General features: G+C 42.0%; 1 protein-coding gene across 2 annotated transcripts in view; it reads right to left on the reverse strand.

Annotated features, from left to right (window-relative positions):
• The window catches only part of GRM8 (glutamate metabotropic receptor 8), a 1,729,433-nt gene that overhangs the window by 480,409 nt on the left and 1,221,642 nt on the right, over positions 1–27,382 (reverse strand). For both annotated transcript variants that reach the window (XM_073573421.1, XM_073573422.1), the window contains exon 7: positions 3,137–3,337. In XM_073573421.1, the coding sequence (XP_073429522.1) occupies positions 3,137–3,337 (201 nt within the window). The remainder of the gene's footprint in view (positions 1–3,136; positions 3,338–27,382) is intronic.

The following is a 27,382-nucleotide window of genomic DNA, read 5'->3' on the forward strand; positions in this document are numbered from 1 at the left end:
ACTTCAGGATTGTCATTTCATTACCTTGCTTTAGTATTCCATTGCGTTTTTGGAGCATTTCTGTGCATAAAAAAAGCCGTGAAAACGTATAAAAAATGCATTGTGTGCACATAGTCTTATAGTACACTTAATGTTAAAAAAAATCTTGGTGTTATCATAAAAAAAAAACTTTGCACAGAGAAATAATTTAACCCCTTCCTGACATTGGAAGTACTATCCCGTCCATGTGCCCTGGGCTTTAATGCCCATGGATGGGATAGTACGTCATAAGCAATCAGCCGTGCTCACGGGGGGGAGCGCGGATGGGTGTCAACTTACTCTTACAGCTGACACCCGGCATTAAGTGCCAGGAGAGGTCACATAAAACTCCCGGGACTTTAACATGATTGCAGCATTCTGAGAGCAGGCAGAGGGTAGGTCAGCTCTGACAGCCCCTCTGCCTTTGGATCAGAGACCGCGCAGCTTGACGCGGGGTCCCGATCACTCCCATAGCAACCCGATGTCATCATGATGACATCCGGGTTATCAGAGCTCTGAGACTTCCTGTCATATGCATTGCATGTCAGGAAGTCTCTGAAGTCAGAGTGCAGCGCTGACAGCTTATATGGCATGCAGATCTGCATGCCATATAAGCGATCAGCCTGCACGCCATATAAGCGATCAGCCTGCACAAAATGAGTGTCCCATAGTAGGACACAGTGTAAAAGTAAGAATGAAATAAAAAAAAAAATTAAATTAAAATAATTGTAAAAATATAAAGAAAATAATAATAGAAAAATCAAAATTTATTCTATCATTGAATTAATATTTGAATTAAAAAAATCTAAACAATAAAAGTACACATATTTAGTATCGCTGCATCTGTAAAGACCAGGGATAGGGTTGGGATTAGGGTTAGGGGTGTGTTGGGGTTAGGTTTGTGGTTAGGGTTATGGTTAGGGTGGGGTTTAGGGTTAGGGGTGTGTTGGGGGTTAGGGTTGAAGTTAGAATTGGGGGCTCTCCAAATGTGACATGTGTATGATCTCAATTCCAGCCAATTCTGCGTTGAAAATTCAAATGGTGCTCCTTCCCTTCCAAGCTCTGCCATGTGCCCAAACAGTGGTTTAACAGTGGTTTACACCCACATATGGGGTATTAGCATTTCAAAACAAATTGTGCAACAACTTTTGAGGTCCAATTTTTCCTGTTACATTTGGAAAAATAAAAAATTGGAGGAGAAAGATCATTTTTGTGAAAAAATAAGTTTTTTTATTTTTACGACTCTACATTATAAACCTCTGTGAAGTACTTGGGGGTTCAAAGTGCTCACCACACATCTAGACAAGGTCTACTTTCCAAAATGGTGTCACTTGTGGAGGGTTTCCACTGTTTAGTCACATCAGGGACTCTCCAAATGCGACATGGGTTCCGATCTCAATTTCAGCCAATTTTGCATTGAAAAGTCAAATGGAACTCCTTACCTTCCGAGCTCTGCCGTGCATCGAAACAGTGGATTACCTGCGTATATGTGATACTAGCATACTCAGGACAAATTGTACAACAACTTTTGGAGATCAATTTCTCCTGGTACCCTTGGTAAAATAAAACAAATTGGATCTGAAGTAAAATTTTTTGTGAAAAAAGTTGTTCATTTTTTGAATCATTCCAAAAATTCCTATGAGGCACCTGAAGGGTTAATAAACTTTTTGAATGTGGTTTTGAGCACCTTCAGGGGTGCAGTTTTAAGAATCATGTCACTTTAGGGTATTTTCTATCATATAGACCCCTCAAAGTGACTTCAAATGTGATGTGGTCCCTAAAAAATGGTATTGTAAAAATGAGAAATCCTTGGTCAACTTTTAACCCTTATAACTTCCTAACAAAAAAATTTTGATTCCAAAATTGTGCTGATGTAAAACAGACATGTGGGAAATGTTACCTATTAACTTTTTTGTTTGAAATATTTCTCTGTTTTAAGGGCATGAAAATTCAAATTTTAAAATTTGCGACATTTTCATAATTTTTGCCAAATTTCCGTTTTTTCACAAATAAACGCAATTCAAATTAAATAAATTTTACCACTATCATAAAGTACAATATGTCATGAGAAAATCCTGTCAGAATCACCGGGATCCATAGAAGCGTTCCAGAGCTATTACCTCATAAAGGGACAGTGGTCAGAATTGTAAAAATAGGCCTGGTCATTAATGTGCAAACCACCCTTGGGGGTAATGGGGTTAAAGAAAGTCACTAATAGGTCTTATTAGTATAATATAGGAGTTGTCCCACTTTTAGGACACCTCTCTATCAACCAAAGTAAAGAGTCTCTCATAAAGAGACAGATCAAACACTTCCATGCATTAAATGGTTGGCCATTTCCTTATCTTCCATTCAGCTGCCACAATAATGGTAAAGTATGAATGACAGCAACATTTGGAAAAAAAATGTTATAAGCAGAGAATTTTAATGGAAAAATGACCTGACAGTATAAGTCCTATGTGAATGTGTGATACGTTACCCAATTAATATACTTTTGATTTATCCAATAATTATATAAAATAGAGGTGAGATAATCAATTTGCAGGGCCCTATTTCATGTGAACCACTAGGTGCACACCCTGTGAACCACCTACTTCCTTGGCAGAATTTCTGTCGCCTCTTCTAATTTGTAGGCAAATTGGTCATCTCTACTAGTAAGTCAATAGATGCTGGATAGATCCTGGATGAAAACCAGTAGTGGTAGCAATTCTTTTTCCTTAGTCACTCTTCTCTGATAATGTACTGCTTGAATGCTATGGCAGCTTCAGTAATATTCTTTCCTATGATGAACCATGAAAGCAGAATGATCAATGCAGATTTCTTCCTATCTAAAAGTGTTTCACATCGAACAGAGCTGGGTTAGGCCTTGGAAAATAAATAAATGGTCATTTAGATTTTATATTAATAATATGCTTATCACTTTGATACTTTAGAAACTATGGTTGAATTTGGTAGAGTTTTGGGGGATCTCAGGACCTGAACCCCAATAATCATCAAGTAATAAAAATGCCTGCCAAATATGAAAAATAATCTTTAAAATTTGTTACTTTTTTAAAGAAATTAATTATGCCTTTCGTGTAATATTCTATAAATTAAAATATTTGTGTAATAAACTTACCATTAAAGTTGACAGCCCTGATATAACTAAGAAGGTCTTTTCCATCCACAGGCTTCATTCTTGAACAGAGTCCCAAATAACCAGGGCAGAAATCTCTATGCATGCTATGGAGTGCATAAGCCATAGAATACACTGCATCGATCACAAACTGGACCTTCCCCTCTTGTTCATAGCTAGAATTTCTCCCAATACGTTCTGATCCTGAAATAAAATATTAAATGAGTGTTTAATTACAGATAGTATTACAAGAACACGATGTAATTGATTTTTACTCACAAGTTGATGATATACTGTAAAATGTCTTTAAGCATTAAAAGGAGCCTGACAATGAAAGTTTATAATGTACAGGAATTTAAAATGTCTATAGAAAAGTGTGTAAAATACAATTATAAATCTAGAAAATACTAAAACACTAATAAAATATGCAGCTATCAATGAAGTCTTATAGTTGAATATTTCTACTAAGGATTATGATGCTGGCTACATAAGAGTGGTCAATTTTTTTGCAAGGCTCTATGTTCTACTTTATGCTCAATTGTGTATTTAATGGGATTTTCCACTAAAACACCCAATCCCCGAGAACAGAATTCTGCAGCACCCCATCTCTAATAGAGTGGAAGGAAACATGATCAGTCTCCATTAGTGTTGAGCTTTCCGATACCGCAAGTATCGGGTATCGGCCGATATTTGCCGTATCGGAATTCCGATACCGAGTACCTATACTTTTTTCGTATCGGATACCGGAATCGGAAGTCCAAAATGCAATGAGCCACAAAAGTGGCTCTGATTGGCTGCCGAAATGACATCATCATGATGCGCTGTCTGTGCGCATCATGATGCGCCGTCAGTTCAGGCCTTCGGGGGGGCTGTGCCGACTGTCCGGGGGTCTGTACCGGCCTGCCGGTGGTCTGTGCCGGCCTGCCGGTGGTCTGTGCAGGCTCCGGGGGTCTGTGCCGGCCTGCCGGTGGTCTGTGCAGGCTCCGGGGGTCTGTGCCGGCCTGCTGGGGGGCTGTGCCGGCCTGCCGGTGGTCTGTGCAGGCTCCGGTGGTCTGTGCCGGCCTGCCGGGGGGCTGTGCCGGCCTGCCGGTGGTCTGTGCAGGCTCCGGGGGTCTGTGCAAGCATCGTCCGATGGGACTACAAGTCCCATCGGGCAATGCCTGCTACCATGACAGTGATTGACACATTAGCCAATGATGGGACAGTAGTAGTCCCATCATCCGGCTAATGTGTTGAATGAAAAAAAAAATAAAAAATTACATGCTACATACATGCTACATACATACAACATGCATACTACATATATACTACATGTAACATACATACTACATATATACTACATGCAACATGCATACTACATACATGCTACATACTACATGCATGCTACATACTACATGCATGCTACATACATCATACTACATACATGCTACATACATACTACATATATACTACATGCATGCAACATACATACTACATATATACTACATGCATGCAACATGCATGCAACATGCATACTACATATATACTACATGTAACATACATACTACATATATACTACATGCAACATGCATACTACATACATGCTACATACTACATGCATGCTACATACATGCTACATACTACATACATGCTACATACATACTACATATATACTACATGCATGCAACATACATACTACATATATACTACATGCATGCAACATACATACTACATATATACTACATGCATGCAACATACATACTACATATATACTACATGTAACATACATACTACATATATACTACATGTAACATACATACTACATATATACTACATGCAACATGCATACTACATACATGCTACATACTACATGCATGCTACATACATGCTACATACTACATACATGCTACATACATACTACATATATACTACATGCATGCAACATACATACTACATATATACTACATGCATGCAACATACATACTACATATATACTACATGCATGCAACATACATACTACATATATACTACATGTAACATACATACTACATATATACTACATGTAACATACATACTACATACATGCTACATACTACATGCATGCTACATACTACATAAATGCTACATACTACATACATGCTACATACATACTACATACATAATACATATATACTACATGCATGCAACATGCATACTACATATATACTATATATACTACATGTAACATACATACTACATATATACTACATGCTACATACATGCAACATACACACTACATGCTACATACATACTACATACATGCTACATACATACACACTACATGCTACATACATGCAACATACATACTACATACATACTACATACATACCACATGCATGCAACATGCATACTACATATATACTACATGCATGCAACATACATATATACTACATACAATACATACATATAGACATACAGTACATATAACATAGAGTACATACTTACCGTCACTTGTCACTTTGATCCCCGAAGCCATTGTCACCTGAGGGATAAATATCAAAATAAAAAAACACCAATATACTTACCCCAATCCGCAGAAGTCCACGAGGGTCCCACGTCCATCTTGCGTGGAGAACAGCAGCATCAGCTGATGCTACCGTTCTCTACCAGCTCCAGGAATACAATGACGGAAGGTAGGTATCCTTCCGCACTGTATTCCTCCACCACTTTAAAAAAAAAAAGTCCCTAGTCTCACTTTATGCCATTGCTGCGTGGGAATTTATGCAGCAATGGCATAAAGTGAGACTAGGGACTTTTTTTTTTTTAAAGTGGTGGAGGAATACAGTGCGGAAGGATACCTACCTTCCATCATTGTATTCCTGGAGCTGGTAGAGAACGGTAGCATCAGCTGATGCTGCTGTTCTCCACGCAAGATGGACGTGGGACCCTCGTGGACTTCTGCGGATCGGGGTAAGTATATTGGTGTTTTTTTATTTTGATATTTATCCCTCAGGTGACAATGGCTTCGGGGATCAAAGTGACAAGTGACGGTAAGTATGTACTCTATGTTATATGTACTATATGTCTATATGTATGTATTGTATGTAGTATATATGTATGTTGCATGCATGTAGTATATATGCAGTATATATGTAGTATGCATGTTGCATGCATGTGGTATGTATGTAGTATGTATGTAGTATGTATGTTGCATGTATGTAGCATGTATGTAGTATGTATGTTGCATGTATGTAGCATGTAGTGTGTATGTATGTAGCATGTATGTAGTATGTATGTTGCATGTATGTAGCATGTAGTGTGTATGTTGCATGTATGTAGCATGTAGTATATATGTAGTATGTATGTTACATGTAGTATATATAGTATATATGTAGTATGCATGTTGCATGCATGTAGTATATATGTTGTTTGTATGTTGCATGCATGTAGTATATATGTATTATGTATGTAGTATGTATGTAGCATGTATGTAGTATGTAGCATGTATGTAGTATGTAGCATGCATGTAGTATGTAGCATGTATGTAGTATGTATGTTACATGTAGTATATATGTAGTATGTATGTTGCATGCATGTAGTATATATGTAGTATGTATGTTGCATGCATGTAGTATATATGTAGTATGTATGTTGCATGCATGTAGTATATATGTAGTATGTATGTAGCATGTATGTAGTATGTAGCATGTATGTAGCATGCATGTAGTATGTAGCATGTATGTAGTATGCATGTTGCATGTAGTATATATGTAGTATGTATGTTACATGTAGTATATATGTAGTATGCATGTTGTATGTATGTAGCATGTATGTAGCATGTAATTTTTTTTTTTTTTTTTTTTTACATTCAACACATTAGCCGGATGATGGGACTACTACTGTCCCATCATTGGTTAATGTGTCAATCACTGTCATGGTAGCAGGCATCGCCCGATGGGACATGTAGTCCCATCGGACGATGCCTGCACAGACCCCCGGAGCCTGCACAGACCACCGGCAGGCCGGCACAGCCCCCCAGCAGGCCGGCACAGACCACCGGAGCCTGCACAGACCACCGGCAGGCCGGCACAGCCCCCTGGCAGGCCGGCACAGACCACCGGAGCCTGCACAGACCACCGGCAGGCCGTCACAGCCCCCGGCAGGCCGGCACAGACCACCGGAGCCTGCACAGACCCCCTGGCAGGCCGGCACAGCCCCCCAAAAGGCCCGTACAGACCCCAGAGAGGCTGTACAAGGCAAAAATAGGGTTTTTCTTATTCCGATACCGGAAGTCCCATAGACTTGATGGGACTTCCGGTATCGGAATCGGCGATACCGATACTTTTTTTTAAGATCGGCCAATCCATTCCGATCCGATATTTTCAAGTATCGGCTGGTATCGCTCAACTCTAGTCTCCATACATTGTCTAAAGGCCCCGTCACACTAAGCGACTCACCAGCGATCCCGACACCGATATGAAGGTGTCAGGATCGCTGGTAAGTCGCTATGTGATCGCTGGTGAGCTGTCACACAGACAGCTTCACCAGCGATCAGCACAGCGATGCCGAGCGCCCGGCATCGCTGGCTATCGCTATAAAAAATAGTATCAAAATAAAAAATATAGTTATTCTCACCTTCCGACGTCCCGTTCAGCCATCCTGCCTCTCTCCACGCTCCGGTCCCAGTGATCCTTTGCACGAATGACCGCGAGATGTCACGGTCTCGCGGGATAACAAAGTCTCGCGGTCATTCGTGCAAAGGATCACTGGGACCGGAGCGTGGAGAGAGGCGGGATGGCTGAACGGGACATCGGAAGGTGAGAATAACTATATTTTTTATTTTTTTAAATTATTTTTTAACACCTGATCGCTGGTCTCCCGCTGTCACACACAGCGATGCCTGCTGGCCAGCGGGAGACCAGCGACCAAAGAAATGTCCAGAGGTTTCTTCCAGCGATCAGCGATACCGGCAGGGGGGCCGCTCGCTGATCGCTGTCACACACAGCGATCTCGCTGGTGAGATCACTGTTACGTCACAAAAGTTGTGACTCAGCAGCGATCTCGCTACCGAGATTGCTTAGTGAGACGGGGCCTTAAGCAACTGCTGGAGTAAGCCAAGTACGGTGTTACAGAAATCCTATTGTCAAGACATTCAAGACATATGGCTTTAAAGAGTTCTGCTCTTCGATTTTGGAAGCTCCATACTTTGGATTGCTGGTGTCCCAGCATTTGAACCCCCAGTGATCAGCAACTTATCTCTTATCCCATTGATTTTGATAAATCCTCCTTTAGGGAAGATTTCAACCAGCATGTGAACATCAGGAAATTAAGATTTTCAGGTAGTTGACCCCTTGGGATTGATAATTTAAGTAATATAATAGCTGAGCATTATAAGGACAGGTAATGTCATCTACAAAGTCTATGAAAACACTACGTGAATGGAGATACACATTTGCGCTCCAAATTATTCATGTAGATCACATGAGAACACTTGGAAAGGTTAAAGAAAAAAAGAATGAAAAAAAAAACCTATATAAAGCACTTGTACCTGCATAGTCAGGAATAAAAAGTGTACCAAATATATAATATTGGATGTAAATTACTGTGTAATTGAGGAAAGTTATATATCTTTGTACCGTGATAGCCAGTAGATAGAAGAATATTTAGATTATTTTAACCACTGAGGACTGTGAATTCTAAATATTCTGTGTAATTGAGATAATTATGGCACACTCTATAGTCACCATAGCTAGCCAAGTGATAACAATAGATATGTAGATCAATCAGAGGTCAGGGTGTGCGCCATATTGTCTGTATGCCCATATTATTTGACTTTGTAAAAATAAGGTTAGTTTACATATAAACTTCACATGGAAGCTGTTACGCTATTGAAACAGAAAAGTGGATGCTAAAAAAAAAGCTATTATACTGTTGATGAGAAAAAAATTGAAATTATATGTGTAGTTGTTACTAAAATGTTTTATTTCAGAGATTTAGTACCTACTGGAGTGCAGCTTTCATTCTTCGCTCCTCTGTTATATCTTGGAAAAATAAATGCCTTTCAGTGGGAGAAAAAACCTTGCTTGTGTGTATATATTCATATTGTCTGTGCTTATACATGCTATGTGTGTTCAGCCCATTCAGCAGCAGTGCAGTTCTTCTGTCCTTTTCTGTGACCTGTAATAGATTTATTTCTGCTATCAATTGCTTCCACATTAGCTGCGCTGCATCTGCTAAACTGTGGTCTTGGTGAGAGCCTGCGGGAAAAGCTCTTAGCGCCTGTCACTTTGCAGAAGTCTATCTGATACATTTAAACTGGATGAAATGGGGAGCACAGAGTACAATACTGGATCTCAGAGAAATGTTGTCACTTCATGCTCAGGCAGTAACACTGCATGTCAGGTCTTCAGCTGACCAGACGCATGATGTAGCCAAACTGATAATTAAGGACAAGTAGGTGGCACCAGCTTTATAGAGGACTAATGCACTTGGAGTTCCTTGACACACCTCCAATGTTCTTCCAGTCTAATTTGCATTTTGCTTTAAATGTTCATTTCTCAGTGCTGGCTCATCGGTTTTCTTGTAATCTAGGTATAATTTGCTATTTTTTTCCAATGGCCCAGAGAGTCAGGCAACTGGTTTCATTAGAAAATCTATACTGGCAGTCCCATTTAGACTGATTTTACTCACACAATATTACTGTGAAATTGGAATAAAATGTTTGTGTTTACTTATAGACTCAAAGGTGCCTCTGTCCCTGTAATATCTTCTTGAGCATCTGATCAGGATAAAAGGGGGTGACTTGTCATGCTTACATATGTCTCTGTGGCACCGCTTAGAAATATGGATAGTTACACTAGTGGAAGTTATGAGCAAAGTATGTGTTCTTATGGCTGCTAAAAGATCCAAAGTCATGTAGGATAAGTTTTGTAGACTAAGGGCCATGCTTAAAATGTATATTTAAGTTTTAGACATTTTTTAATTCTCCATAAATGAACGTAGAAACATATAACAGAGGCTTTCATTTAACAATATGACTCATTTCCATATGCCTACTCAAGTTATAAAGGTGTCATAGGGATTAATCTTAATTCGGAACTACTTCTATAAGCCAAAACCAAAAGGGCTCACACTTTTGTGGGTTGTTACTGTTATTGAAGTACCCCTCCACCCACCATAGTAAATGTGACTATACATTTTACATTTCAAATGGTCTAAAAGTCACTATTCCTAATGGCTCTGCTCTGCTACGGCTCCTTCTGCCTCTCCTGCATTTTTCTGCCAGTGGAAGGACACAGCACCATTGTCATCAGCACTGGTCCAATTCACTACATTGGAAAGATAGGGCATAAATCAGACTTACTAGCACTCCCTATGCCTCTCTAGCAGACATTTTGGACAGGAAGAGCATGGTGCATCAATATCAAATGTGGAAGGAGGAACAACAGAGTGGAGATCATTAGGTTTTACTATGCAGGGTGGAAGCTTACTGTAAGCTTGTTTCAAATGGTACAACCAGATTACTATAGATCACTATACTTTCCAATACAAGTCAGCACATAAATCCAAGCATTAATTATATCACTGTTTATGCTTTTATTTTTTATTTGTTTATTCAAATTTTTTTTTAAAATTGTCTCGTTTTAGTAATTGCTAATGCTGGGAAAACGAGAACATCAATAGACTATTTTTAATCACAGAAGTAATCCAGATTTGGAGACTTTGTTCCGAATTTAGCAGCTGATTCTTTATATTTATAGGTCATCTTCCATACCAATCACATTTTTTTTTGCATAATTTAGGAAATGAGACATTGTAATATTTATTTTTATTTGGTCACATTATTTAAGCAAATAAACAAGAATTCACGCTGTTTACCAGCTTATAAATCTGGAGCTACCATCTGTTAGGTGGCATTTCAACACTTTCGTTTAGTTTGAAAATTCAGAATAAGCAAAATAAAGAATTTCAGAATGCCTATATAGTTTTAATGTAAAAATAAAGTGAAAATATGATTGTTTGCTTTTGAACAGCACCCTAAGCATGTAGTAGGCTAGAGACTCAGGCATTGAGCCATGGGCACAAAACCGCATAGGTGTGCTACCTGCCTGCCAACGTGTACAGTCTTTGAGCATAGACAGACACACACAAACTTGCAGACAGTGTGGTAGAGTATCCATCGACACACACTAAACACAAATCACACTATAGTGCCCACATGTACCGCTGAGAACCTTTTATATGCTAAGCTCCACCCCAAACACTCACGCCAAGTTGGTCAAGGCATGGGCCAAACTGGAGCTGCCACATCACCAGAGCAGCTAACGCCCGACCACCAATAAGAAGATGCTACATCACAGACATGCTCAGTAAGGTGATCTCTGGACTTAAACTGCACTGGAGTGCAAGGCTGCACCTGTATATCACTGGTTACCGTAGACTTGGCCGGAGAGCCAGCAGTAACCAAATGCATACCACGAGCCTGAGCAAGATGCTGGGACCGACATCTGTGCTGAGCAGCACCTGTAGTGGCCAGACATGAATGGGAGACCACTGCACCAGAAAAAGCTTGGGATCCATCCTGCGCAGTGGGAGAATCCTTATGCCTAACAGACACCTTTACATTTTTAACTCTTTGTTTCATTGCAGCCATTTGGTAAATTCAAAAAAGTTCATTTTTTTGTCATTAATGTACACTCTGCACCCCATCTTGACTGAAAAAAACAGAAATGCAGAAATTTTTACAAATTTATTAAAAAAGAAAAACTGAAATATCACATGGTCATAAGTATTCAGACTCTTTGCTCAGTATTGATTAGAAGCACTACTTTGAGCTAGTAAATCCATGAGTCTTCTTGGATTGATGCAACAAGTTTTTCACACCTGGATTTGGGGATCCTCTGCAACTCTTCCTTGCAGATCCTCTCCAGTTCTGTCAGGTTGGATGGTGAATGTTGGTGGACAGCCATTTTCAGGTCTCTCCAGAGATGCTCAATTGGGTTTAGGTCAGGGCTCTGACTGGGCCAGGTAAGAATGGTCACAGAGTTGCTCTGAAGCCACTCCTTTGTTATTTTAGCTGTGTGTTTAGGGTCATTGTCTTGTTGGAAAGTGAACCTTCGGCCAAGTCTGAGGTCCACAGCACTCTGGAAGAGGTTTTCATCCAGGATATCTCTGACCGCATTCATATTTCCTTCAATTGCAACCAGTCATCCTGTCCCTACAGCTGAACATCACCCCCATAGCATGATGCTGCCATCACCATGTTTCACTTTTGGGATTGTATTGTGCAGGTGATGAGCAGTGCCTGGTTTACTCCACACTGTCACTTAGAATTATCACCAAAAAGTTCTATCTTCGTCTCATCAGACCAGAGAATTTTATTTCTCATAGTCTGGGAGTTCTTCATGTGTTTTTTTAGCAAACTCTATCCGGGCTTTCTAATGTTTTGCATTGAGGAGAGGCTTCCGTCGGGTCACTCTGTCATAAATGCCTGATTGGTGGAGGGCTGCAGTGATAGTTGACTTAGTGGAACTTTCTCCTATCTCCCTGCAGCATCTGTGGAGCTCTGCCACAGTGATCTTGGGGTTCTTCTTTACCTCTCTCACCAAGGTTCTTCTCCAACGATTGCTCAGTTTTGCTGGACGGCCAGGTCTAGGAAGACATCTGGTGGTCCAAAAATTCTTCCATTTAAGAATTATGGAGGCCACTGTGCTCTTATGAACCTTGAGTACTGCAAAAATTATTTTGCAACCTGGGCTAGATCTGTGCCTTGCCACAATTCTGTCACTGAGCTCCTTGAACAGTTCCTTTGACCTCTTGATTCTCATTTGGTTTGACATGCACTGTGAGCTGTGAGGTGTTATATAGACAGGTGTGTGCCTTTACAAATCAAGTCTTATCAGTTTAATTAAACACAGACTGTCTGGAAGTATGCACATCGCATACATCACTGCCGTTCCTAGCTCAGAAATGAGGGAATCCTTGCAGCGCACAGTGCATGTGCTGGGAGAGTCAAAGTCTGCAATTACACAGATTAATTGTAGACATATCATTTTAGGCTGGACAACCCCTTTAATGCTTGAGGTAGAATAGGACCAACCCAATTGGGTACACTTTGCTGTGTTGGGATGGTTTTTACTCTTTTTGGAGCAAAATAGTGTTAACTAAGTTTTGCAGGTGAAAAGGCCACAATGTGAAAGTGTTCCTACACATTGCATATATATCAACTTTTGTTCTGGCTCATTTGTTTGGTGTTAATTCATACTACCAAGCCACCATCCAACAACTACTGAAATGTAAATGTATCTTTTCATATCACAATATAATAGTATTTGCAATTTTCATACTACAGAACTTTGCACAGCATAATATGAATTTTCTTCTATAGTATGTAGAGGGCATATAGTATGTGACTTAAGAATCACCTCCATCATACACATGCATTGTGGATATGGTCTCTCAATTTTTTTAGGAGACATTTCTTAGAATTACTCTTTTTAAGCATTACAAAATGTTTTTTTACATTGCTGAACATTTTTGATACACAAACCCACTACATTGCTTTGTTGCCGACTCAAAAAGAATTGCAAGTCCATGAGTCATTGATGGCAAGGTTAATTTATAAAGAATTCTACTTTATTCAAAACAAATACTGATTAAAAGAAATGTAAACTCAATAATCTCAGGATATTGCCAAACAATAAACAGAAATCTCTTGTACACTATGTGCTGCGGAGGTTCTAAACGTAATTGTTCTATGTTTAAAGAATTGTACCTTAGTTGAGTTGGAAAAAACCCTCAATCCATTCATTTGCCATTTAAGAGGACTTTTTTATATTACATATACATAAATATAAATTTCAATTTAGAATTTTGTAGAAGAGATCAGCAATAAAATTGATTTGAAGGGTGGAAGTAAAGTTGACAAATTTTATTAACAGATTAACCATATGAAAAAAACACTAAATAGCAATGGAATCTTTCACTTCTGGCTTATGGGGCATGTAAAAGTTTGGGCATCCCTGGTCAAAATTACTGTTATTGTGAACAGTTAAGCAATATGAAGGTGAAATGATAATAATAATAATCTTTATTTATATAGCACCAACATATTCCGCAGCGCTTTAAAATGATCTCTAAAAGGCCAAAAGTTAAAGATGACACATTTCCTTTGTATTTTATGAAAAACAATATACATATTTTTTGTTCATCTTTTACATTTTAAAAATTCAAAAAAGAAAAATGGTCAGATGTAAAAGTTTGGGCACCCTACATGACTAGTACATAGTAGCACCCCATTTTGCAAGTATCATAACTTGGAAATGCTTTTTGTAGCCAGCCAAGAGTTTTTCAATTCTTGTTTGAAGGATTTTCATCTATTTTTCTTTGGATTATTGTTCCAGTTCTGTGATATTCCTGGGTGGTCTTGCATGCACTGCTATTTTGAGGTCTAGCCACAGATTTTCAATGATGTTCAGATCGGAGGACTATAATTGCCATTGTAATAACTTCAGCTTGCGTCTTTGAGGTAGACAACTGAGGATTTTAACGTGTGTTTAGGATCACTATAAATTTGTAGAAGCCATCCTGTTTTTAACTTCAGCTTTTTTTCAGATGGTGTTATGTTTACATCAAGAATTGTTGAAATTTTATTAAATCCATTCTTTCCTCTACCCCTAAAATGTTCCGTATGCCATTGACTGCAGCACAACCCAAAGCATGATTGATCTACCCCAATGCTTAATGGTTGACAAGATGTTCTTTTTCTGAAATTATGTGCCCTTTTTTATCCACACATACTTTTAATCACTGTGGTGAAAGAGTTCTATTTTAACCACATCGGTCCACAGGACTTGTTTCCAAAATAAGCTCTTTTATAAGTTAAATAAATTCTTTTGCATACTTCTATTGCTGAATTTTATGATGAGGATACAAGAGAGGTTTTCTTCTGATGACTGTTCCATAAAGACCATATTTGTGCAGGTATCTCTGAATAGTATAACAATGTACCACAACTCAAGAGTCTGCTAAATCTTTGTGAAGGTCTTTTGCAAGCAAGCGGAGGTTAGGATTTGTCTCTCCAGCAATCCTATGAGCAGATCTCACTGAAATTTTGCTTGGTCTTTCACAACTTATATTGACCTTCACTGTTGCTGTTAACTGCTATTTTTTAATTACATTTTGAAAGGAGGAAACCTGAAAAAGCTTTGCTATCTTCTTATAGATTTTCTTGCTTTGGGGGCCTACACCATTTTCATTTTCAGAGTGCTAGGCAGTTGTTTGAAAGAACTCATGGCTGCTTTTTTTGGCACAAGGTTAGTGGAGGCTGAGCTTTTATAAAGCTGGGAAATTTGCATCACCTGGCCTTTCCTAATGATGATAGTGAACAAGCCATAACCTAATAGGCTAATTAAGGTCTGAAACCTTGGTCAAAGTTATCTGAGTACACAAATCTCCAAGGGTGCCCAAACTTTTGCATTGGCTTAATTTCCTTTCTGTAAGTTTTAAAGTGAAAAAAATAATAAATATTTTGTTTTGCCTAAAATACAAAGGGAATCTGGCATCTTTAAATTAAGTCCTTTTAGAGATCATTTCTTCTTCAAATTCCTAAACTGTTCCAACTTTCCAAACAGTCATTTTGAACTGGAATACCCAAACTTTTACATGCCACTGTATATATAAAACTATAAATCTGTGATACATACAATTGCTGGTGATCTTCTATATTTTAAATGCCTCATACTAAATCTTCTAGATATTTATATTTTTCCTGACATTTGCATTTAGCTTTGGTTAGTGGAATAAATGCATGATAGCCTATGATGAATTAGCAATGAATCATTATGACTATAGGGAAGAAGCAAAAAAGATTAGAGTGAATCATTAAATCTACTGAAAGATAACATTCACCAATAAAACTGATTGATAACCTGATGGTTAAGATATGGTAATTGTCTTCAGCGATAAGAGCCACTGACAAAACTAAAAGAATGGAGATCTATATAATACTTGTGTGATTAACCACTAATTCAATTAAAACATTCATGGAAATTTGTAATTCAGAATATTTTGTATACAATTTTACATGGTCATAACCTGATTACTTGCACCCCAAAAAACTATCTTAAATATATACAACCTTTTTTTTTTGTTCTGCCTAAATATATAATAACGTAGGAAATATGCACTAATATATCAGCCCTTAATTTTCTTTAATTTGATTATGGACAATAAATGTTCATAATATATTACTAAAAATATCATGACATGCAAGTAAAATGCTTGACAGGCTGCAATTTACACCAAAGCTACACGATGACCACACACAGACACGTATATTATAGACAGCTTGTGACAGAATGTTGCATAAATCGTGTTGGTAATCTGATGCCACAAATCTATGGATTTATTGATTCGACACATAACAGCTTTATTAAAAAATATGATTTGCTGTATGTTGCACACAGTATATGACATGTCCATGGCAGGTTCTTCCTCTAATCTCCGCAAATGGTCATTCTATGCCTAATGGCAAAATAGAATGCTTTCACCACACTAAGGCTGTGTGCCCACGTTGCATTTTTTTAAGCGTTTTTGAAGCGTTTGTGCCAGATCAGATGCTTCAGAAACGCTTAAAAGAAGCATCCCATTCATTTTAATGCATTTTGGCCTTTTTGTGCCAATTGATGCATTTTTTCCACATAGGAAACGCTTAGCGGCTAAAAACGCAGCATGCTCATTATTTTCCGCTACAGTCCGCGTTTTTAACTGTTTCATATGAGCCCGGAAGACACGCGGAAAAAACGCATCAAAAAACGCGTGGTATTTGAGCAAAAAACGAGCAAAAAACGGGCGGAAAAAAACGCGCGTTTTCTGGGAAGAAGTCCGGTTTTCTATCAGGTTTAAAACACTAACGTGGGCACATAGCCTGAAAATATGTTATGAATCTTTGAGCTGAAAATCCATAGTTCCAGCAAGAACTGAATGTTCTGAATGTCTTTTATTTACAGTTAAGCGAGTTTTCCATTCAGCGCAGTTTCACTCTACATTGGGGAAGGAACTGTACCTGTTATTTCTCTGTTTTCACTGCTCAGCAAATTGTTAAATTGATATTCATGGAATGTGTAATTAATTCCTGCTGGATGTGTATCCCACTTTTATGCTCCTCTGTAAAGGGCATGTCACACTAAGAGATATCGCTAGCAATATCGCTATAACTAGTGACGTTATAGCGATATTCCTAGCGATATCTCTGTGTGTGATACTTACCTACGACCGGCTCCCCCGCTGGTTATCGCTGATCGCGCGAGAACGTTCAGGACTGTTTCTCGTCGTCAGCTTCCTGTGGCGCTTCCTGCTGTGAAGACGAGCGACGCGTGGAGCCGGGAGGGAGGACGCAGGATTGCCTGCTGTGACAGGTAAGTAGCGATCCCCGTCCCCAGCGATGTCGCTAGTGAGATCTGCCTATGTGGCAGCTCACTAGCGACTACTTAGCGATGTACCAGCGATCCTGACCGCGTCATATCCCTGGTCGGGATCGCTGGTACATCGCTAAGTGTGACAGTACCTTAACTAGTGTGGACATTCATGCTTGCCATAGGATAGCTTCCAAGTCACTCTTGTTCAGCACTGACCACTCTTATGTAGTACTGGTTTTTACTTTAGTACTCTCCCAATACATAACAGTTATGTACAGCTTTTTCATTGTGGCATAATTTGTGAAAGACAAATGTTATTTTTTATATTCTAGGTCCTTGGTACTTTAACAGTAAGGCACTTGAAAAGATATTTATTGCCATTGGCTTTCCAAATGATCATAAGTCAATGAGTTTTAAGCTATCAGATCTCACGTGTCCTATTTATCAAAAATAACCACCCAAAAAGCAGCCAACATACAATAGTTTTTTCCATAACAATTACCGAAATTTAGGTATTACCTTTCATTGTATTTGCCCTTGGTGATAATTAGAGTTGAGCGACTTTTGGTTTTTTAGGGTCGAGTTTCGTTTCGTGAAACCCGACTTTTCCAAAAGTCGGGTCGAGCAAGATCGGCCGATTATAGGGAAAAGTCGGGGTCGTCCCGAAACACGAAACCCAATGTAAGTCAATGGAGAATAAAAGTCGGCAGTGAGAGGAGGACAGGAAACACACCTACAGTGCCCATTTGAATGCCAAAAGCATCAATTCTTCTTACTTAAGCTTGTCAACCTTAATTAACTTCATAATACAAGTTACGCACTGAAAAATGGGGGTTATTTGGCTAAAGTTGTGGGGGGGTAGGGCTGGCTCCAGGTTTTCATGTGCCCTGGGCGAAAGAGCGCCCCTTTAACTCATACCACAACTCATCATGCTCCGATACGGCAGAGAAATAACGGTATAGTACAATGAAAAATACTTCACTTTTTACATCTCATGACGAGGCCCATCTATTTCTCCATACAGAATCATTGGTCCCATATAATGTTTGAAACAGTATATGATGAGCTCCACATAATGCTACAGTATATGTTGGTCCCCATGGATGAAGCTCCACTGTCTTATGGGCCCAAATAATGCTCCAAACATAATGGGCCCAATTTCTAATGCTCTAGTGTATAATGGGCCCTGTAAATGCTGCTCCAGTGTTTGATGTCCACCTTTGGAATGTTCCAGTGTATGGTGGGCCCCATCTATCATTCTCCAGAGTATAGTGCTCCCCAAAAATTGCTGTCCCAACATTGAAAACAATCAAATAAGTCTCCTCGCTAGGGAATCCCTGTACTAGTCTGGACTCCTCGTCGTCCCCATCTTCCATCTCACTGCACAGTATTTCAACCTTGCAAGTGCTGTGATCCTGAGCAAGCAGGGGGGGCCCACTCGTTGGCGACGGCACTGGCACAGGGCCCCTGATAGTACGGTGGTGTGTCTGATGGCGGGTGGGCCGAACCTGCACTTTCATCTGCAGCTTCCTCTTTGTCACCGTGTAAGATGGAACTGATTATGGGAAGCGTAACCTGAGTTTCATCAGGGTAAGATTCAGGCCGTGTAGCGTGCGAGGGGAATGTAGTGGTCTGGGTCAATGTACCAGCAGATTCATCGAGCAGTGGCTGGGCATCAGTGCACTTGTGTCGCCCCCAGGAGTACGGTCGCCACAGTGGCATTACCTTCCTCCTAGGGAGTGTGATGTCATGCTTGGGAGCAACGAAGGATCTCTCTAGCAGGTTAACTGATTGGGCGGCGTTATTCCCATGAGTCATGACCCTCCAAACAGCGTTCATGAAGGCAAAGTGTTTGTTTTACGTGGGCAGTATGGTTGCAAAGCTGAACCTTAAAGGAATGTCCAGAAGGGCACCACCAGGAGTGGAGCCTACGGTTAAATTCGACTCCACCTGGGAAACCTCAACCATGCCAGCTACAGAAAAGATGCACACATTGCAAGCTCAATTCCGTTAACGAACGAGACTCCGTCATGCCCCGCGGTCCGAGTCCGGATAACTAGAGGGACACGTGAGGCTCTGGCACATGAGATTGGCCAATAACTGGTGTGTCATGCCCTTACATGTCCGTGGCTGCATGTGCGCTACACTGAAAAGGCCAGCGTTTGTCGCTTACAGGTGCAGATAACCCGCTGAACAACGTTAGTGATGGGGATCACTGATTACAATTATTACCCGCGAACGATGATTTCCCAGTAAGTGCAGGTCAACCGCAGTTCCGGAATTAGGCCTAACCGTAATTCCTGAAAAAATGAAAAACTTACGTGTGCAAACCACAGGTGCTGTAGCTTGCTTAACAGCTCGCCAGCCGTTCTCACGCCCAGTATGGATTACACGTGATTGCACAAAGGTGAGAAAGGGTACCGTATCCCTGGATAACATGTATGGATAGCGTACACATTCAAAATATATGTCAATACATCAGGAGGCAGGCTCAGACGGTGTTAGGCCAGTATGGCTTGCACGTGATTGCACAAAGGTGAGAAAGGGTACCGTATCCCCGGATAACATGTATGGATAGCGTACACATTCAAAATATATGTCTATACATCAGGAGGCAGGCTCAGACGGTGTTAGGCCCAGTATGGCTTGCACGTGATTGCACAAAGGTGAGAAAGGGTACCGTATCCCCGGATAACATGTATGGATAGCGTACACATTCAAAATATATGTCTATACATCAGGAGGCAGGCACAGACGGTGTTAGGCCCAGCATGAATTGCAAGTGATTGCACAAAGGTGAGAAAGGGTACCGTATCCCCAGATAACATGTATGGATAGCGTACACATTCAAAATATATGTCAATACATCAGGAGGCAGGCTCAGACGGTGTTAGGCTCAGTATGGCTTGCACCTGATTGCACAAAGGTGAGAAAGGGTACCGTATCCCCGGATAACATGTATGGATAGCGTACACATTCAAAATATATGTCTATACATCAGGAGGCAGGCTCAGACGGTGTCAGGCACAGTATGGATTTGACGGCCCAGACTACACAGCGGAGGTGCAGGGAGAGGTAAAGATTGCAAATGCTGGGGACCTGCCCAAGCAAGGGGGGCCCACTCGTGGGCGTCGGTACTGGCACTGGACCCCTCATAGTATGGCGGTGTGTCTGACGGCGGGTGTGCACCACCACCGTCAGAGACACTTGATTGCACTATGAGGGACCCTGTGCCAGTGCCCACGCCCAAGAGTCGGCCTACCCACCTGTCCAGGGCAACGGCACTCGCACGGTGTCGTGCGCTAGGTGGTGACCCCGGCCATGGGGGGGAGGCAGCACAGTTAGGGAGTTTTAGAAAGTGGCATATGTTGATGTTGGACATTCAGCTGATGCAAAAGGCGAAATAGGTCAAGTCCCAGGAAGAGGTGGACCAAAGCAAGCCATTTTTCTGTCACCCTATGTGTCATCAGGGGAAGGTGGGACAAAATCCTTGGAAACCCATGCATGGTTCATTTTAATGAAGGTTAGATCATCCACATTTTGGGTTGACAGACGGGTCCTTTTTTCTGTCAGGATTGATCCAGCTGCACTGAAGACTCTTTCCGATAGCACACTTGCAGCTGGGCAAGCGAGCTCCTGTAAGGCATATTGGGCCAATTCAGGCCAGGTGTCCAGTTTAGCGGCCCAATAGTCAAAGGGGAATGACCTGTGTGGGAGAACATCGATATGGGAGGAAAAGTAGTTGTAACCATAGTTGACAACTGCTGTCTCCTGTCACTTTCCATCGATGCAGTATTACCAGTTGTGTGAGCGATACTTGAAAAATCAGTCCACAACATTGTCATGAAACCCCTGTCTCCAATGCCACTTCTGCTGTGTGCACCATGAACACCTCTGCCAAGCTGCCCCCAGTCCGTACGGCTGGTGTGAGAACCATCACCGCTGCTGTGTGCTGGGAATGCCTCAAGCAATCGATTTACCAGAGTTGCTTGTTTATTAGCCAATATTAGGTCAAGGTTCTCCTGTGGCATGATGTTTTGTAATTTGCCTTTATAGCATGGATCCAGGATGCTGGCCAACCAGTAGTCGTCATCGTTCATCATTTTGGCAATGCGGGGGTCCCTTTTTAGGATCTGCAAGGCATAATCTGACATGTGGGCCAATGTTCCCGGTGTCAATGATGCACTGCGAGTGCTGGTTGGAGGAGCACTTTCTGTCAAATCCACATCCCTCCAGTCATGCACAAACCCTGTACCAGACCTTGCCACGCCAACATTTTCACTTGCCCCACGAGATGCATCCTCCTCCCGTAAGTAATCATCCCCATCATCATCCTCCTCCTCCTCTTCTTCCTCCACCTCGTCCAGGAGAGGTCCCTGAGCAGACAATGGCTGAATGTCATCAAGGATTCCCTCCTCCTCTTCCTCCTCATCAACATTGGCTGCAGACGCCTGCTCCTTAAGGTGCGTCAAAGTTTGCATGAGCAGACGCATAAGTGGGATGCTCATGCTTAGGATGGCGTCATCTGCGCTTACCAGCCGCGTGCATTCCTCAAAACACTGAAGGACTTTACAGAGGTCTTTCAGCTTAGACCACTGCACACCTGTCAACTCCATGTCTGCTCTCAAAGTGCCTGTCCGTGTATCCTCCCACAAATGCATTATGGCCTGCCTCTGCTCGCACAGCCGCTCCACCATGTGCAGGGTGGAGTTCCACCTTGTTGCAATGTCGATAATGAGGCGGTGGTTGGGAAGGTGGAGCAATCGCTGCAGCTTCTGCATACGAACGGAGTGTACAGGCGACCGGCGGATGTGCGCGCACAGTCTTCGCACCTTCTGGAGCAGGGCTGTTAACTCCGGATAATTTTTGAGGAAGCACTGCACCACCAGGTTCAAGGTGTGAGCCAAGCAAGGTCTGTGGCTGAGTTTTGAAAGGGCTATGGCTGCCACAAAATTACGGCCGTTATCACTAACTACCTTGCCTGCCTCAAGATGTACACTGCCCAGCCATGACTCAGTTTGTCGCTTCAAGTACTCTGCCAGCACATCGGCGGTGTGTCTGTCGCCCAAACACATCATCTGCAACACAGCCTGCTGACGCTTTCCACTAGCTGCTCGATAGGGGGACACCTCGTGTGCAACAGTGGCAGCTGCAGATGGAGTGCTCGTACGACTGCGCTCTGTGGACGAGCTTTCGCTTCTGGAGGAGGAGGAGGAGGGTCGAACGCCTACAGCCAACTGTTTCCTATACTGTGGGCTAGGCAGCACTGTCCAACCACCGCTGTCCCCTGTGGACCCTGCATCCACCACATTAACCCAGTGCGCAGTGATGGACACGTAACGGCCCTGGCAATGCCGACTGGACCATGCATCAGTTGTGAGGTGCACCTTTCCACTCACTGACTGCTTGAGTGCATGGACAATGCGGTCTTTTACATGATGGTGGAGGGCTGGGATGGCTTTGCGAGAGAAGAAGTGGCGACTGGGTAGGTCATAGCGTGGTACTGCATAGGCCATGAGTTCGCGGAAAGCTGCGCTTTCCACCAACCGATAGGGCATCATCTCAAACGAGATTAGTTTGGCAATGTGGGCGTTCAAACCCAGTGTACGCGGATGAGAGACTGAGTACTTTCTTGACCTACTCATAGTGTCTGGGAGGGTGAGCTGGACTTGAGAGCTGCATATGGTGGAAGTAGCGGTGGACAGGGCGGACTGAGAGAGGGTTGATGATGGTGATGGAGTTGGTGTTCTTTCTGATGGCCTAGATTCAGTATTTCGTTGATATAACAGTGTGATTCCCTGACTGCTGTGGCCTTGCAACGACACCTCAACATTTGCTGCTGTGCTAACCGGTGGACTTACAGTGGGGGAAACAATGTAGCGTTGCTGACTACCTTCTTTGTGATCAGTTGCACATGTGGAACTTGAGGTTTGGTGTTGTGTCCATGCTTGCAAGTGCATGGTGGTTAAATGTCTAAGCATGCAACTGGTATTCAAATTTTTCAGATTTTTCCCTCGGCTAAAGGTCTTTGCGCACTTCTTACAGATAACCTTGGCCTGATCATGAGGATTTTGTTCAAAAAAGTGCCACACTGCATTCTTCCTACTTTGGCAGACATTTTGCGGCCTAGCACGCTGTGATCTTTTGACCCTCTGGACAAGCTGTCCAGCAACTCTTTTGATTTTTGGAACCTGTCTTTGGAGTGCTCCGGGCCTGCCAGATAACAGCTGTTGTGATGTCGATGTCTGCTGTGGATGCTCCTCATCTGAGCTATTGGAAGCAGCACCCTCTTCCCCCAATGGATGCCAATCTGGGTCAACAACTGGGTCATCCATCTCCTCCTCTTCAATGTCATGTGCACCTTCCTCTGTGTCACCTTGTATGGTGGTATAGTGTGCGGGAAGGGGCACCTGAGTCTCATCAGGGTCAGAATCTGGCTCTGTACACTGCGAGGACAATGTAGTGCTCTGAGTGAATGTACCAGCAGAATCATTTATCAGCGGCTGTGCATCAGTGCACTCCATGTCAGATTCATCTTGGCCTGGGTAATTCACCATTTCACTTGATAATCCAGGCATGGTATGTGAAAACAGCTCCATGGAGTAATCAGTAGTATGGCCTGCGTCATCCTTCAATCTTGGTTGGGGTGAAGGACACAAGGAAAGGTGTGGTTCATGAACATGAGCCTCCAATGACGACTCAGTGCTTTTACTTTTTACAACTTCAGAATAGGAGGCGATAGAGCTGGAGGCTGAGTCAGCAATGTAAGACAAAACTTTTTCCTGATGCTCTGGCTTTAAAAGCGATTTGCCAACTCCTAGAAAACTAAGCCTTCGAAGCCTTATGGAGCCAGACGATGACGCAGGCTCAACACCTCCTGCATTCGGTCATATTTTGCTCTTGCCACTACCATCAGATCCACCACCAACACCATCATTACCAGCTGCCAACCCCCGCCCAATTCCACGGCCTCTTCCACCAGCCTTCCTCATTATTTGTAGAAATGTAGACAAAATCCAACAAACTATATAGTAATGTAAAACAAGGTACAAGGTGTCTATAGGATGGGGAGATTTTGAATTTCTGCACACACTTGTGGACACTGGACACTTATGGATTGTGTGAGGCCCACTGAATATCAGAGCGCTATGTCACAGGCTCGATGGCACAGGTGTGAAAAAAGTGACTACAGGATAAGGGAGATTTTGAATTTCTGCACACACTAGTGGACACTGGACACTTTTGGATTGTGTGAGGCCCACTGAATATCAGAGCACTATGTCACAGGCTCGATGGCACAGGTGTGAAAAAAGTGACTACAGGATAAGGGAGATTTTGAATTTCTGCACACACTAGTGGACACTGGACACTTTTGGATTGTGTGAGGCCCACTGAATATCAGAGCGCTATGTCACAGGCTCGATGGCACAGGTGTGAAAAAAGTGACTACAGGATCACAGAGATTTTGAATTTCTGCACACACTAGTGGACACTGGACACTTTTGGATTGTGTGAGACCCACTGAATATCAGAGCGCTATGTCACACGCTCAATGGCACAGGTGTGAAAAAAGTGACTACAGGATAAGGGAGATTTTGAATTTCTGCACACACTAGTGGACACTGGACACTTTTGGATTGTGTGAGGCCCACTGAATATCAGAGCGCTATGTCACAGGCTCGATGGCACAGGTGTGAAAAAAGTGACTACAGGATAAGGGAGATTTTGAATTTCTGCACAAACTAGTGGACACTGGACACTTTTGGATTGTGTGAGGCCCACTGAATATCAGAGCGCTATGTCACAGGCTCGATGGCACAGGTGTGAAAAAAGTGACTACAGGATAAGGGAGATTTTGAATTTCTGCACACACTAGTGGACACTGGACACTTTTGGATTGTGTGAGGCCCACTGAATATCAGAGCGCTATGTCACAGGCTCGATGGCACAGGTGTGAAAAAAGTGACTACAGGATCACAGAGATTTTGAATTTCTGCACACACTTGTGGACACTGGACACTTATGGATTGTGTGAGGCCCACTGAATATCACAGCGCTATGTCACAGGCTCGATGGCACAGGTGTGAAAAAAGTGACTACAGGATAAGGGAGATTTTGAATTTCTGCACACACTAGTGGACACTGGACACTTTTGGATTGTGTGAGGCCCACTGAATATCAGAGCGCTATGTCACAGGCAGAAATTGGCTAGTGTATCACAAACTACAAGGTGTATGTAGAATTGGGCAGAATAGGAATCTCCCTAGAGTGTAGGTCTGTAAGAACGGAACAAGTCCTCCACTTATCCTTCCACAGTGACACACAGATAGCTTCACTGTGGCCGTGATAACAGCCGTTACACGGTACTGAGAGGCGCGTGCACGTACACGGCTGTCCGGTGTACGTAAAATTGTCAAGCTCCGTGTTTTTTAAGTATACGGACTGACACACGCTGTCTCTCTATAGTTTTGAATGTGATCAAACAGCAAATATATTTAACTGTTTGAAAGCTAGACAAAACTAGTAGGTGCAGGTCTGTAAGAACGGAACATGTCCTCGACTTATTCTCACAGAGTGACACACAGATAGCTTCACTGTGGCTGTGATAACAGCCGTTACACGGTACTGTGTGAGGAGCGTACACCGCTGTATGGTGTGAAAAAATGCACGCTCAGTGCCTCAGCAGGACAAAAAAAAAAATTGGGATTGCTTTTAAAAAAGCAGTTTGCAGAGCAGTGGGTAAACAGCAATGCAGCTGTCAGGAAGCCTTAGATGGCAGCCTAACAACCAACACCGCTGATCCACCACAATATAGCCTCCCCTTGCACTGCACACACAGTGACTGGTGTGTTGTACAGGCAAAATCGCTAGCAGCAGAAGCAGTTTTTTTTTCTTCTTCCCTGCCTAACGCTCTCCCTACAGAATCAGCAGCAGCAACCTCTCCCTATGCTAAGATCGGCAGAAGTAAGATGGCGGTCGGCGTGCACACCCATTTATAACCCTTGTGACGCCCACCAAAGCAAGCCAATCACTTGCATGCCCTTCTGAAAGATGGTAGTGACCCCTGCCTATGTCATCACATTGCCCACAGTGTCTGTGGATCCTGATTGGCTGAAAAAGAGCGCAAAACAAACTTTTGAAACGCGACTTTGGCGCGTAAGTCGCCGACCTCGTGGCCGACCTCATCCTAGGGTCGGGTTTCGTTTCATGAAACCCGACTTTGCCAAAAGTCGGAGACTTTTGAAATTTTTCGACCCGTTTCGCTCAACTCTAGTGATAATGAGATAACTACTATAAAGTGATCTCTACACAGCAGTACGTTTCAACCTAATAGTATACTTATTGGTCAGAGTAAAAATTTTATTGTATAAAATGTAAAAGAAAATATGAAAAAAACCCAATATTTTTTCAACAATACAATCAGTCTTGTTTTTTTTGTCACCCTCCTTTATTAAAGCTAATGCAGTTGTCTATGGGAGTTACAAGGAATCTGTTAGCTTCGCTTCAAAGCGCAAACTATTTATATGTGCATGCAGCTCTATCAAAGAAATGTCCTGCAATACCCTAACGTGACCACCAGTCCATTTTTCTCTTAAGGAAAAATCAGGGTTTGAATTGATATGCAAATGAGGATGTAGATCTGAAGCCTCTGTCACTCCAGCACTGCCTCCTTCTGCTTGACAGCTTTTAGGTGCCTTCAGGCAAACATGTCGAAACAGCATTCAAACGTGTTGTGAATAACAAATACCTTATTATCATCATTGTTGAAGAATACATTTACTTCAGCAGAGCAGCCCACCTATCATGTTTCACCCAACTGGATCTAATATTTTCTAGTGGATTTATCCACCAGCCAAGGTGCAGAAGCAGTTGT

This window comes from Dendrobates tinctorius, unplaced genomic scaffold, assembly GCF_039654945.1.
Source record: "Dendrobates tinctorius isolate UK_male_01 unplaced genomic scaffold, ASM3965494v1 ptg000035l, whole genome shotgun sequence".
In the NCBI taxonomy this organism is placed as follows: Eukaryota; Metazoa; Chordata; class Amphibia; order Anura; family Dendrobatidae; genus Dendrobates; species Dendrobates tinctorius.